At 24.3% G+C, this 16,393-nt stretch overlaps 2 protein-coding genes across 2 annotated transcripts; one reads left to right on the top strand and one right to left on the bottom strand.

The window, feature by feature from the left end:
- Window positions 1-9,488: 9,488 nt before the first annotated feature.
- OCT59_012550 (uncharacterized protein) lies at window positions 9,489-10,384 on the top strand (the record flags this gene model as incomplete). The annotated part of the gene is made up of 7 exons (XM_066134561.1): window positions 9,489-9,597; window positions 9,753-9,794; window positions 9,858-9,926; window positions 9,994-10,047; window positions 10,122-10,157; window positions 10,229-10,297; window positions 10,374-10,384. 7 exons carry the CDS (start codon window positions 9,489-9,491, stop codon window positions 10,382-10,384), a joined length of 390 nt encoding a protein of 129 aa, XP_065989816.1.
- A 2,663-nt stretch (window positions 10,385-13,047) lies between these two features.
- Window positions 13,048-14,924, bottom strand: OCT59_012549 (uncharacterized protein; the record flags this gene model as incomplete). Its single annotated transcript, XM_025330946.2, has 8 exons — window positions 13,048-13,094; window positions 13,168-13,230; window positions 13,302-13,346; window positions 13,422-13,469; window positions 13,535-13,564; window positions 13,644-13,853; window positions 14,311-14,434; window positions 14,499-14,924. The coding sequence occupies 8 exons, from the start codon at window positions 14,922-14,924 to the stop codon at window positions 13,048-13,050; spliced, it is 993 nt and encodes a 330-aa protein (XP_025165496.2).
- Between the last annotated feature and the right edge of the window lie 1,469 nt (window positions 14,925-16,393).

The following is a 16,393-nucleotide window of genomic DNA, read 5'->3' as shown; positions in this document are numbered from 1 at the left end:
ACCTTATTCATAAATTCTAATGTGACATAATTATTTAAAACTTTCAGAGTTATAATCATATTTTTACCATATCTGCTCCAATCTTGATTTTCATTATCCCATTTATAAAAATATCCATCAATCCAATTTGCTCTATACATTCTAATTTTTTCAATATGTTTAATGTTATATAACCTATTATAAGGTATCCATTCTAATGCTTTTTTTGCATCATCATGAGCTAATAATTGAGTATCTTGAATAAATTTATCAATGTCATCATTACCACTAGTCCAGCTTTCAAAGTTTTGTTGAAAGTGTATTACTTCACATGCTTGATTACATATTTTACATTCATCACTAAGAACCATCATATAATATTTTGTCTTTGGATCTTGAGTTATTCCATAAGGCCTATTAATCTACAAGTATAATACATTAGTAAAAATTGATTTTTTAAAATTCCAATTAAATAACATATATTTTACCTTATTCTTAAATTCCAATATAATATTTTTTGGATCACTTAAACTTCTCAAATATACAAATATATTTTGACCTTCTCTTACCCAATTTTGATTTTTATAATCCCAATGCTTTATGTACCCATCAATCCAATTTGCTTTATATACCTTACTAAACCCACCTATTACAATAGATTTAATGTTACTAAAACTATTATAAGATATCCATTCTAATGCTTCTTTTGTACTGTGATGAGCTGATAGCTGAGTATCTTGAATAAAATTATCAACTACATCATTGCCACTAGTCCAATTCTCAAAATTTTGTTGAAAGTGTATTGCATTACATATACCATTACATTTTTCACACTTGTCATACTTATAATTCAAAATCATCATATAATTTTTTGTTTGTGGGTCTTGAGTTATTCCATAAAGCCTATTAATCTACAAATATAAAATATTAGTAAAGATTAAATTTTTTTTTAAAATTTAGCTAAATAATAAATATATATACCATAATGATATCCATAAATTCTGATGAAATATTTTTTGGATCATTTAAACTTTTCAAGATCACGAACATATTTTGAGCAAATCTTTTCCAATTTTGATTTTCATTATCCCATTCATAAATATATCCATCAATCCAATTTGCTCTATATACTCCAATTTTTTTAATATATTTAATATCATAAAATTTATTATAAGGTATCCATTCTATTGCTTTATTAAATAAATTATGATTATCATGTACTGATAATTGAGTATCTTGAATAAATTTATCAATATCATCATTACCACTTGTCCAACTCTCAAATTTTTTTTGAAAGTATATTGCATTACATACTTGATTACATTTTTTACATTTACCACTCAAAACTATCATATAATTTTTTGTTTTTGGATCTTGAGTTATTCCATAAAACCTATTAATCTACAAATATAATGTATTAGTAAAAAATTAAGAGTTTTTTTAAAATTAATTAAATAATAAATAAATATATATATACCATACTGATATTCATAAATTCGAGTGAAATATTTTCTGGATCATTTAAACTTTTCAATGTTACAAATATATTTTGATCAATTCTTTTCCAATTTTGAATTTCAATATCCCATTCATAAATATATCCATCAATCCAATTTGCTCTATACACTTTACCTTCCGCAGTATATTTAATATCACAAAATCTATCATATGGTATCCATTCTAATGCTGTTTCTATATCATAATGAGCTGATAGTTGAGTATCTTGAATAAATTTATCAATATATTTATTACCACTGGTCCAATTGTTGAAATTTTGTTGAAAATATATAACGTTACATTTAAATTTACATTTTATACATTCCATATTTAGTTTTAATTTCTTAATTAGTGTACCAATAATACTTTATGAAATAATAAAACAAAAATGAAATATAAAAGGAGGAATAAAATTTGTACGAAATAAATAAATATATATATACAGCATATTGCAGGACCTGTGTGACAGATTTGACCCGACTCGCATAATACAAACAAGGGGGTCATGAATATGCACGCATGCGCTGCAGTCTGCCTGCAGCTCATCGTGTCTCACTGATAAACATTTATCACTTAAAAAAAAAATAAGAGAAGAGAAAATGGCAATATTTTTTCTTAAATATTATAATAAAAAAAAAAATGATTTTATTACTTTTACAGTATAATAAGAACATTAAAAAAATTCTTTACACTTATATTAAATTTAATAAACAAAATTATTTTATGAATATTTGAGAGTAATTTTGTACCTACCGAATGAATTTGCTTAACAACAAGGCTTATTTCATCTAACGAAAGTGCCAAACTACACTGTAAAGTGAAAAAAACCAACCGCGTACGACACAGTAATTCCGCAGAATATTTAAGCTGTTTGATAAAAAATTGGTATTTAGGTAGTTCCATATATGCTGAACTACTTTAACTAAAGAAATAGGTATAGGAAGCTTAAGTAAAGTACTGAAATTATGTTATAACTAGCTAGGAACTGTGGAATAAACTATTTATCCTATCAGAAAAGTGACGTAATTAACAACTTTCAAGTAAATAAATATTTGATTAATTAACAAACTATGTCAGTTATCTGTTATGGAAATGTGGAATTTTAGTAGCTATTCACTTTAAAGAATTCAAGTAATTATTGTACTATTGCATAATATTTATTAATATTAGTTTGAAGAACAGTACAAATCTTGATTTAAAGACAACAATAAATCATATAACCCGGGAACTAACTATTACTAATTAATATTACTAGTAAATGTCAGTTACCGAACATAAAGAAAGGGCAAAGTCTGATCTATTGTTGGAACTTGGAAAAAAATTTTAAAAAATAAATAAAAATTTCTAAACAGTCTATTATTAAAAAAAAAATTACTAAACGATTTTGTTGTTAAAAAAAAAATATAAAAAAATAACTAAACGATCTATTAAAAAAAAAATAAATTGTTTAAAAAAAAAAGATTGTTTAAAAAATAAAAAAAATGAAAAAAAATCCTGAAGTTAATCTATTATGGTTAAAAAAAATAAAAATAAAAAAAATTACTAATCGTAAAAAGAAGAGCGATATTGATTTTAAAAATTTATTAATGCAAAGCATCAATAGTTCAGGCGCGGACAAATCATGTGTTAGACAATTCAAAATTATTTATACAGGCTAATCTAAACGTTAGGTAATTTTTTTAGTATATTATAGATTTTTATTTTTTTATCCCAAATTATTTCACATTTTTTTATTTTATTAAATAATAAAATAAAAATAAAATGTAATAAGAATAGTCAAAAAGATTATTTATTTATTTTTTTAGTATTAATAAAATGATTAATAAAAAAAAATTTTTTTTTTTACAATGACAATAAATAATTTAAAAATAAAATAAATGAATACATTTTCATCCATTATAATACCTTATAAAATCTTTGATCCAATAGATTTCATATGTCAATTGAAGTATCTTCTTTAAGGACATCTCTTTTATAAATAAGTTCATAAGAATAATAAAATTAATATTGCACTATTATACATTATTATATAATACATTTCAATTTAAGCAGATCAATTAGCGGTGACGAAGTCACCGCACATTAGAATCCTCTAGTTAAATATTATTTTATATTACGTCAATCTTAAACTTATAACCAACTTATTTGAACAATTATTAGAATCTCATCTTTTGATACTCATTTTACTCGATAAATTATTAAGACATTATAAAATTTATAATAAGCCAAAATATTTGTAGTATTTTCATAATATTAAAGTTTTATCGAAAATGCTTTTAAAAAATCAATCAACCATCTTATCCATCTTGATATCTTAAAGTTTCAATTATTATTGGTAATTATTTTTTCACAATTCAATTTCATTCTACACTCAAACGTCAATAATAAAAAAGGTAAAATGATATATTGAGGAAAAGATTTGAAAAGTTAGTTGGTTAACTGTCATCATATGTTAACAAAATCATGTGCTTTGAATTAGGGTTCAATTTTTACAAACCGATTTCAACAAAATTTTGAAACGAATTAATTAAATATAATTTTTAAACCGATGAATCGATTAATGATCGGCATAATTCTGGCCAGAATTATAATTATCCAGGATTCTGCCGATCTGTATGACTGATACATCGAAAATAAATTGGACGATATAGTGTTCTTTTTTTTAATATGCATATATATTACACAAATAATTTAGTTTTATTTTAAAAGATCATGTCATGCGGAGATATTAATGATCATGCTAAAAAATAGAAAATTTATGTATTAGACGAAATTAATCTTTAATCAGTGATTCAACTAATGCAATTTTTAATTACTGGATAGCTTTCATTATCCTCTTTCAAATGATTGTAGAATCATAATAATTTTCCATAAGAATTATATTTGATTTTAATTTTAAATAAATGGAACATATTAAAGTCCCTCATTTTACTTTAAATTTTAATAAAATTTTAGAAACAGATATATCAAATTTTTGTTTGTTAATTTGGAAAGTTTGAGTAATATTTATTATGTGATATTTTAAATTTTTAATCCGCCAATTGCAATGTATAAAATTGCTAAATTAAAAAGTTATTACATATAAAAGTTGATTAATAACAAATAGATTTAATAAAAATAGGTATGCTAAAAATACCAACTAGATAGCAAAATTTGAGGAATATTTTAATATGTAGAATTTTTCAAAAAACAAAATCTCACAACGGTACTTACAGTATATCGTGTGATAAAATTGAGATAAAATTGGAAAGCCCGCTATGTTTCCAGTATTAAGTTATCCTAAAATAAAATGGTCCAAGTGAAAATAAAAATTTAATTAAATGGGAATTTAGAAAAGCTAAATAAAATTTTTAAGTTTAAAACAGATGGTTTTTCTACGTATAATACCATATATAAATACCTTTGAAGACATCGTGATAATGAATAATTTGACAAATTCTAATTGGATCATTTCGTAAGAAATTTGAAGGGTGGGTCCCCGTACTAGGAGATGAGCACATTTCGTAAAGTTTGATTATGTATTTGGTACCGATATGGTTTATTTGTATAATTTGACCGCCTTTCTAAAGTAAAAATCATTTCGTGAGAATTTTTGTTTATTATTAATGAAGAAGTTTTCGGTATTTATAATTATCTTTGTTTAACGAAAGCGATCGTAATATAAAGAATTATTTGCATATTTAAATTTTAAATAAATTGTATGTGTTTAATTAAGAAACTTTTTTTAAAATAATAATAATAAATAATAATAATTTTCACTATTAATCCAAACTATAATAAATATTTATATAATTACAAAATGTGAAATTCCTTAAAATTTGTCCGTGTCAAAGCTATGTGACATTAACGCGAAATAAAAATTATTTTTTCATATAAAAAATATACTTTCGCGTAAATCATGACTTCATTAAGTATTACAATTTAACTTTTATGTATTTATTGCTATTGAAAAGCTTGTACAACAAAATAATATATAAAAAACTTACTTTCCTTTATTTTTTAATTACTTTACAAATTTTATGACACAAATTTTACAACGACAAAACCCATCAAAAAAGTGGCCAATGCAATACCCGATATGAAATTTTTTTCTCTGCAATTATCACAGTATAGGTTCCTTTGGCAAGTAAGTTACGAAGCCTATTGGCCATAGACTATTCAGTACTTCAGGCAATAAAAACACTGGTGAAGTATACTGCAAAAAGAAGTCGCTCCAAAAACTTGCTTCTTCTTCGCTTTCTTGTGTGGCGCAGCAACAGGAACTGTAAGATATATTGCTAATGCGTGCAACTGGTTTATAAAAATTATTTACAAAGTAATACCATTGTACAACTTGTATAAATTTTTATTCTTTAAAAGAGCTAATTTCCTGATTATTAAAATAATACACTAAAGATTATCCAAGTGACGGATGAACGGATCGTAGCACCGCTTCGACGCTGTAAGACTGGGGGTCGATGGTCTTACGTGAATATTCCTTTATTAAATATAATAAAATATTAATTTTCTCGATTATCTTCCCACTATTGGGGAAATACATAATAGTATCAACCTAAATATAAATTATCATGAATTCATCAAATAAAAATTTGCTATAATTCCCCTTCCGTTTTTCAAAAATAAGATTATTTCCTTAATAAAACCCATTTTCAAACATTATTTCATGAATAAAATATTATAAAATTCATCGAATGCCCAAAATTCCCATCCCAAAATATGAAATAAAATGAAATTCACGAATAAAATCAATAAAATAACCTGTTGTCCCCGGTGAAACCACAAGAGTAACTTAGGTTAAATTACCAATAGAATTCATAAGTTATTAAGAAATGTACTTTTACATCATAAGAAAATAGTATAAAAGAATCGAATATTAAGGAATGTGTAAAATATAATAATTTAAGGTCCAAAATTTAAGGTCGAAGATTATGTCCAACTTCATGTTATAATATATCGATTATATCGTCATCTTTCCACGTGATTATTTCATCAATTTGTGATCAACATACGTAATTCCTTCCAAAATTATGATAATAAGATAAATTATTTCCTAAATTATAATCATTAAAAAGTTGACAATCGTAATGAACTTCCATAAAAGTATCCCGCAGTTGATAAATATTAATCATCATTTCCAGTTAACCAATAAAATCCATACAACACTTAACATTGTATATGAATCAGTTTAACCTCATGACCCAGGAGGTTTTTATACGTATTTCACTTCAAAATTCGTAGGTTATGTACCGACAATAAATAAATTGCTGCGGTTTGTAATTAATAAATGCCTTAGATCCCGGCATTACTGTAATGCCGTGAGCACCTAGTGAATTTATTAGTATAGTATTATAATTGTGTAATGTTACAAGTGTAACATCCGTAACGATTCTTGTGTTCACTTTTATTTTTAGATTTAGAATTGGGAACTAGAATCGAGATATTACTATAATAAGAAAAGGATTTGAAGATCGAAAATTGAAAATTTTGGAAAATTAATATTTACGAAAAGTGAAAAACGACATTTTTGAAAAGGATATTTTGTGAGTAAAAAAGTCAAAAAGTGGAAAAATCAAAATTGAAAAAAAGTTTAAAAATGAAAAAAATTGAAATAATTTTATGAAAGAATATTTTAGTGAAAAATAATGATCGACAGAAATTATAAAATTTGGACGGTTTGAAAGGGGTCTATTATTAGAATTTATTAGAAATTATGATTATACTTTAGAAATTATCTTATTGGAATATTATTAAACTGAGAATTATTATATTAACTTCTTGTAATTTTATATTTATATTAATAAAGTATCTTTATGAACAAAAATCTATATCTAAAAATTCAAATGGATTTTATTAAAAAATTTTCATAGGCTCTATAAAAAAATTTTCTCGTTAAAAAAAGATTTTTTTAAAAGTGAATTTTATTAAATAAAAAGATTTTAGATGAGTATTAAAAAATCTTATAATAAATCCTTCTAATTTGACTTACTGGAAAATTATATATTAAGTCTATTTATTACAAAATAGAATTTTTTTTTTATTACTAAATTTATTGTAATATTATTTAATTTAATAATAGAAATGAAAATAATACAACATAAAAAACCAAGTACAATTTTTAGAATATAATTTAATATATTTCGTATTTTTTTTTTGTTATTTTATTTTTGTAAATTTTTTTTAAACTTCATCTATATAAAAAAAAATATGTCTGACGTTTAGACTTTAGAATAGTCTTCATATAAATAATTTGGATTGTGTACATGAAAACCCATGACATACCTATTACACTAGATTTTTTAAGTAAGATACTACAAAAAAATAGTCTATTGAATAATAATCATTGATTTTTGTTTATCAAATTATTTGATACTATCTATTCATTAAGTATGACAATCAAATTTGTTAAACGCAAATTATACGCTGAAAAAAAAAAAAAAAAAAACGTAAATTATTGATCATACTAAATGTGCAAATCTAAATATGTAAATGGTAGTAATATTTTTCTTTTTTGGTTATGAGGCGTAAAATATTACGCCCTAAGGTCACAAAATTTATGTGGGACAACATGAAATTTTGATCAACAATTTTACTAATTTATCAAGTGAATGAACTTAAATTCATTCATTCTTTCTTTCTTATTGATTACATTATGTCCACTCTTCGATATGAATTAATTGGTGCAACAATTCATAGAGCAACATCATTAACAGATACTAATATTTACAATGATATACACAAACGATTTGAATTTAAAAAACAAACAGTCCTTGCTGATAAAATTCTTACAAATGATGAAAAAACTTATGCAATAAGATGGATAACTAAAGGTTATGATCGAAGTAAAGTTAGAAATAATTCAGGAACAAAAAGAATTTGTGAAAATTGTAAGCAAGAATGTTTAGCCACATTATATTGTGAATATTGTGTTCGAAATTATTTAAAAGAAGATTTTTCAAATTGGACATCTGGAAATGATGATATTGATAATTTAATACAGAAATGTCAAATAGAATCACTCATGCCGAGTAAAATAGTTGAATGGATCCCATATAGTAATTTAGAAAATATTAAATATTTAACAAAAGGTGGGTTTTCTGAAATTTATACAGCAGTTTGGATTGACGGACCGTATGAAGAATGGGATTCTGAAAAAAAACAATTAACAAGATTTGGAAATCTCAAAGTAATATTAAAAAAATTAGAAAATGTTGAAAGTGCAAATCGAAATTGGTTTGAAGAGGTTTGTATTATAATATTCTATATTTTATAAAATTGTTGTAATTTTTGTATTAGCACTACTATTTTTACAAATTATTGTCTTTTAGGCTAAATCACATTTAACTATAAGTAATAAATGGCCGGATGTTGTTCGATGTTTTGGTTTAACACAAAATCCATCAAATGGAAATTATATGCTTGTAATAGAGAAAATGGATATAGATTTAAGAAAATATTTACAACAAAATCATAATCAACTTACATGGAAAGATAGAATGAAAATTATTGACGAAATAACTCTTGCACTTTATTATATTCATGTAGAGAAAGCTATGCATAGAGATTTGCATTCTGGAAATATATTATATTCACAATTAAATAATCATTGGTATATTAGCGATCTTGGATTTTGTGGACCTGCTGATAAATCTTCAACAAGTATATATGGAAATCTTCCTTACATAGCACCCGAAGTTATTGTTGGAAGAGAATATACTTTTGCATCTGATATTTATAGTATTGCAATTCTTATGTGGGAAATTTCATCTGGACAACCACCATTTATAAATTATGAACATGAAAATGATATTGTAATGAATATTATTAACGGTATAAGGCCAAAAATTGTGCCAGGAACTCCATTAGAATATAAAAATTTAATGAAAGAATGTTGGGATGCTGATCCATTAAAAAGACCTACCGCTTATAAACTTATGAGAAGAATAAGCAGAATTCATTTAGATTATCAAAATATGTCAGATGATTTATTCAAATCAGAAAAAAATAATTTAGAAATGAATAAAGTAGAAGAAAATTATACGAGTAGCAGATTATCTACAAGTAAAATTCACAACTTTGGAAATCTACCTGAACCAAGAAATGCAACAGAAGGTATAAATAAGTGTATAATATTTTATTATCGAATGTATTTATTTTAAAATATATTATTAATGTTGTCTTTATTATAATAGAAGAACAAGAAGGTATAACTTTATAAATAATAATTCTACCATTTTATTTGGATACTAAAATAATCTACTTTATTTTACTATTAATAGCGTTTCATAGTAAATTGTATGATTTTAACATTCCTAACAATAGTAAGTATTTATTAACATTATAGCGTTGAATTTTCATATAATGATTAATTAATTTTTTTTTAGTTGACGACTTTAATAAATCAAATGAGCAGAATAGTAGCAAATCATCAAAAGTAATTACTATTTTTAGAGGTAATATATTTTAATTATTGTCAAATCGAGATTGATTTATATATTAAATTTATATTTTAATTTTTAGATAGTAATAAAAAATTATCTAAATTATTTAAAAAGTTGCAAATTAAATCAAATAGTGAGTAAATTACTAACAAATAAAGTTACTATATCAATTTAATTTATTAAACACGACTTTTATTTAAAATTTAGATGACGAAAAAGAAAAAACTCAAAAATGTGTCGATGGTAGGTGAAAATTTTACATAATAAATTTTAATACTATTTTAATTCTACTACTAATTACTTATCTATTACAGATGATGAAGAAGTATATAATAATCCAAACTTTCATTCAAAAGAACAAGATGAACTGGAAATTCCTGATGGTAAGCTCTTAAAATAAAGTAGAAAAAAATAAATTTCTTTATAAAGCAAAATAATTAATCTTTTTTTTATCTTTAGATGGATTTTAAATTGTCTTTTTATAAATCAAATTAACAATATTTTTTTTTTTATATGTTAAATTATTATCACTTATTATTTATTTATCATGGATTATTTAAACACTAAGATTAGAGTAGTAAATGTTTTACAAAATTCTTAGTTTGTAATTTAAATAATTTTAATAAATTTATTCCAAATTATTAAATGAATAAATACCGTATATTGATTTAATGAATTAGTATACTATTTAAATTATTCAAATTTTTTAATGTTGTTCCTATTATAACAAGAAAAAAATTAACATTTCGATGGTTGTAGCTAAAGTTTAGATTCGAGTATTCAATAAATTTTATTTTTTCAAAAAAAAAAAAAAAAAAATCAATAAATATTAATAAACAATGCTTTTAAATTACAGAATTATCAAACGTTCTCTAATCTTATTACAATTTATTACAATCTATTCGCGATATCACAGCCATAAAAAAATTTCTGGAACACACGTTTTCAATACCTTTGGTAGCATTCGCTTCATAAAATAATTGTTTAAGATTGGACATAATATTACGGCGAGAATGGCGAGAGAAAATCTACATTTCATTCGGCTTTATCTTTATCCTTGCGTATTATACAAAAACATGGCTTTATAACTTAAAGTGATTTATTCGTAAGTCATAAAGTGAATATGAAATTAATAGCACGGAGTATAGTGATTACTTTCAATAGGAAAATAAGTACGGGAAAGATCTTTAAGCAGGAAGATAAGAAAGATCTTTCAAATTCAAAGAAATTTGCATGTTATTAGTAAACATTTCATGATTGATATTGCAGAAAAATTAAGTATTAAAAAAATGCGAGAAAATACTAATTTCTAAGGAAATAAATCGTATAAAAACTTTATAAAAAACGTATCCAATTTTTTTATAGGAATAATATTATTGTTTACGGTAGTGTTTCGTAGTTTTATTATTATTATTATTTTTTGTAGTTATAGTAGTTTTAAAAGGTGTTGTGGCGGGTTCTTATATAACATTACTGAAGTTCATACAAATAGTAGTAGTTATGCGGGTAGTTTAGTGAACCTATTTGGATGCGCAGGATGGAAGATAGTTCTTTTGAACATAAAATCTTAAGTCCCTAATAATACTAAAGTATAGTTCAATCGTGTTCTTTACTAAATGTTATATAATGACCTAACCCTTTCGCAGTCTCATCTTCTGATGAAGAAGATATAAAAGAAGGTAAAAAGCAGGTTATAGGTAAACAAGGTGACAGGAGTAAAGCGGAAGAGGAAGAGAGTGACGAAGGAAGAGTGGACAGTAAGTATCAACAAAAAAGGAGGAGGTAAACCTGGAAGTTATGGAAAAGGTAGAGGAGGTAGCCGTAGATACATTAACAAGTAGTTTCATTGTAGTTGAGTAGTATTTTAAGTTAGACGTGTGGGGACCGAGCGGTAGGCTGAAGCGCCCGGTATGGAGAGATTGTTGGTGCTTGACGCCATCAATTTCAATGTATTTCTTTCGTTTAATCTGTAATTTGTTCTTAATCGCACTTACATAATAAAGAAATGTGTTTACGCGAGTTGTCAAAAAAAAAAAGTTATATAATGTAGATCTTTCCCTTTTTTGTAATTTTTCTTGATTTCCTAATAAAGTAATAAAATGACAGAGAAAAAAAAATTTAATTGGAATTTATAATCAAGCGCTTAGGAATTATCATGAAACAGTTGAAACACTTTATTAAAAAATCTGATTTAATCCTAGTTGAATATTTTTTTCTTTTTTTACATACGTAACATGGTTTTTTACAAAATTATCTTTATAAAAAAAAAATTTTTGAATTACAGTATAACAAATAAATTTAAAAAAAATTCACCAAAAGGAAAAATGAGTCCACGATTACTGCATATTAAAATGAATGTTCGATAAACAGTTGAGAGTAATAACTTTATACTGATAAAAATTAGATTCCATGAAATGAAGATTTTACAAATCAGAAGAAACCTATTTTGGAGAATATGAAGGTGATGATATAGTCGTCGAATTGGATCCATATACTTAAATGGCGTAAGCCGTGAGGACTAATGACCTATTATTGATATTGATATTCTTATTGTCAAACTCCATACAAGTTGATACAAATAGGATTACATTTTAAGTACCCTTATTGAAACATTTCATACCAAATTTTCCCATCATGGGATGAAAATACATTATCGTCATATATATAAATCATTTGTTCCACTTTTTTGATTTTTGGTTAACTTGAACGCGTGCCAAAAGAAAAGGTGACGATTCTTTTACGTGGTTAATAATTAATAAAATTGCAGTTTTTTATGTAGATAATAAAATACCATTTATTAATCAATAAACTTTTCGCAATTAAAGCTTTTTAGTTAGACGATACAAAATATAATTTTCAATTTTCATATTCCAGAAATTCTAAACTATATAATTCATTTATTTAATGCACTAACTACAAATTTTGATGAGACCCAATTTTTTAACTTTCATTTGCTATCATGCATGAAAATGAATAAGTAATAAAAAATTAGGTTAAGTCATTAGCCATTAATCAACGATTAAAGTTCATATAAAATAAATAATCCATCTATGGTTTAATATAAATATATTTGTATATTAACTATTTATAGTACTGCATAATAAGTAAAAAAATTTGGTTTAAACATTATAACTTAAAGAGCATGATTGATATCAAGATCAATTTCTTTGGTGGCGTATCCTTATATTGAAAACAAAAATTAGATAAAAATTTTATAATGTTGACTAATATTTATAAATGTATATCTTCTTACCTTTATCACGAGGTTGGTTAGAGCTCATATTAATATCTAATTCAATTTCTTTTGTAAAGTAATCTATAAAATAACAAAAATCAATTAAATTATAAAATGAAATATGTTGATTGTTAAAATGTAATTTTATTTACCACTATTTTCATTTTCAAGAAATTTTCTTCTTTTAATAATTTGTTCTAAATAATTATGAATGTGAATTAAATAGTAGAAAGTATAATGAAAAATAATAATTTTTAAATTAATTACCGTACCATTGTCATTACTGTCTTCAACTGAATCATCTTCAAACTTTCTTTTATCTTTAAAATAATATTAATTATAAGTAAGAACATAAAAAAACCATTAAACAAAACTGAATAATTACCAGTATTTTTCTGATAATAATAAAATGGATCTAAAAATTGTTTAAAAATAAATAATTGTTAAAATTTTTCTTGCAATAAAAATGCGTTATAATTAATAAAATTTTTTACCAATAGATTGACTTCTTGAACTCCTTAAAGACATTGCAGATTGAATCATGCGACTTAATGGTCTACTCTTATAAATGGCACCTGGACTAGTCATTGTTGCAGGTCCAATATCTGATGATTTAATAATTTTAGTTTGATTTCGTCCAAATTGTTCATTATCATCCATTTTATTAATTTTCAAATATATATTTTCAGTTGTTGGTCTTTTTGCTGGAGCATTCCTTCATTAATTCAATATATCCTTCAGGTGCATTTGTAACAATTGGTGGTCGTAAACCATCACATATTTTGATTATAAGTTCTATATCATGAATTTCATCCCAAAAAGGTCTTCTACCTGTCATAAATTCCCACATAATCATTCCAAAACTATATATATCTGAAGCTTCAGTATATTTTTGTCCTTGAAAAATCTCTGGTGCCATGTAAGGAATAATACCATATTTCTCATTATCATTATTTGATTCAGTTGCAGATTTACTTATTCCCAGATCACCTATGTACGCAAAATGTTTATCAAGAAAGATATTTCCACTATGTAAATCCCTGTGGATAATTTTTGTAATATGTATTTCTTGAAGTCCAATTATTATGCGAAGTAATCTTTTCGTTTTTTTTTTCCAGCTGAGATTATAAAAGTTATTGCTTAAATAATGTATCAAATCACCTGAACTATAATATGGCATGATAATCATTATATCTTTAGTAATAGGATCTTGAGTAATTCCAAAATATTTACTAATGTAATCAACAAATTCAATTTTTGATAAAATCTGATAATATACCTTAAGCTAAATAAAAAAAATATTAATTTATTATCATCACGCTGAAAATTAAAATATTGCAGGACTGTACCTCGTTCAGTTCCTTGGATGTAATGTTTTTAGAATTATTAAGTTTTTTGAGAACAACTGTATAATTGTTATTACGAACAGTTGTATTACTATGAAAATCGTAGTACTCATCAATTGGACCATCAACCCAAATAGCTTTATAAATTTTACTAAATCCTCCTTCGGCAATAAATTCTATATTTTTGAATTGATCATAGGGAACAAACTCCAATACCCTATAAATTTCACCTTTAACAAAATCAACTCGTGTATTTATGATAATGTCATCAATAACTTTGTTCCCACTTAAATTAGAATTGAATATTTCATAACATAATTGACAAGTTTCATGATTTTCGTCTATAATTTTTCTTATCTTACATTCTTTACATTTTATCTCTCCTTTGTTAACTACAGAAGTTCGTTCTGGACGACTAAAGTCTAACATCATAAACAATATTTATATTAATTGTTGTTTTGTTAATTCAAAAAATATATAAATTATTTGTAGCGTTCAAGAAAACCTTCTAGTATATATATTTAAAGTAAGGAGTTCAAAATCCTAAAGAATTATAGTAAACAATTAATCTAGAAGTTCATTATGGAAAAATTTTGAATGAACTCCTGACTAGAATTCCATGAAAGAATAAAAAGAATTCTATAAATGCAGTGATCAACTATTGTCGCGTGATACAGGTTACTATAATATCGTAACTTCCTTTTTTTCCATTAAAAGCAAGTATTTGCTGTTTGTGTAACAACCCTCGTAATAATAATTCTTTTTGTCCTTAGTCATTAAATTTCAAAATATTGGTTGAAAAAATCGATATTGATTATTTTTATATATAAAATTTTTATTATTTTTTTAAAAAAAATTATCATGAGTATATAAAAGCAGAAATGAAACAAGTTGATAAAAGATTCAAATAATTTAAAATTTAATTATAATTTTCACAGTTCTTTATATTCTAAATTTTAGTTAAATAGCGTCCAAGATCTAAAAAAAAGTGTAAGATAACTTTCATAAAAAAGTCCACATAATATTAATAATCAAACTTTATGATAATTTATTAGACATTTTCTTCCTTTACTTGATTTGTTTTCCCTATTTCTACGGCTACAAATAAAAGCAGTTCAGATGATATTTTGCATAATAAATTTATTAATAAGTTTAATAAAAAAAAATTATATAGATTTCACATATATTTGTAATTAATTGACTATCATCCATTATTAAAAGTTTTTTTAGAAAACCATTTCATAGATCAAAGCTTAAAAATATATTTTTATTTGAAGTAATATTTTCTAAGGTATCACTTCAAGGGATAGATTTCAATTTCAAATTTATTAAAATAGCCAAAATAGTTCAAATCGAGCCAACTCGAGTTGACTCAAGACTTGAGTTACACAAGCACAAATCCAAGCCTCTAAGCTAAAATAATCAAATTTTTAACCGACCGCCTGTTCAAAATTATTTTATCAAGTGATTATTAATAATTAGTTTTTTTTTCCATTTATTTATTTTTGTGATTAAAATCTTTTTAAGTGCAGCATTAAACAGAATTCCATCCACTATTTCATTGATCAGTTACAAGATAAAAAAAATTATGTTAAAAAATAAAAATAATAATAATAAAACGTTTAAAATTTTACTAAAAATATCATGATTAAAAATAAAATTTCAACGCAAAGTAGTTAGGGGGAGTGGGGACAGATAAGACAAACATATGCCTCGGAAAGTTGATCGCAAGTAATTTCGTGAAACGTATTTATCACCACGAACTTTCAGTCATTGGCATTACAGATAACAGAGATAATACTTTAGGAACGGGAACTGTAAGAGCGTCCGAAGCATTATAATCACAAAAAAAAATATATAAAAAACCTCTCTAAAAAAAATGTTCGCTGCATCATTAA

The sequence above is a fragment of the Rhizophagus irregularis genome, chromosome 2 (assembly GCF_026210795.1).
Source record: "Rhizophagus irregularis chromosome 2, complete sequence".
In the NCBI taxonomy this organism is placed as follows: domain Eukaryota; kingdom Fungi; phylum Glomeromycota; class Glomeromycetes; order Glomerales; family Glomeraceae; genus Rhizophagus; species Rhizophagus irregularis.
Note: the sequence above shows the minus strand (reverse complement) of the source record. Positions and strands in the feature narration are given on the sequence as shown.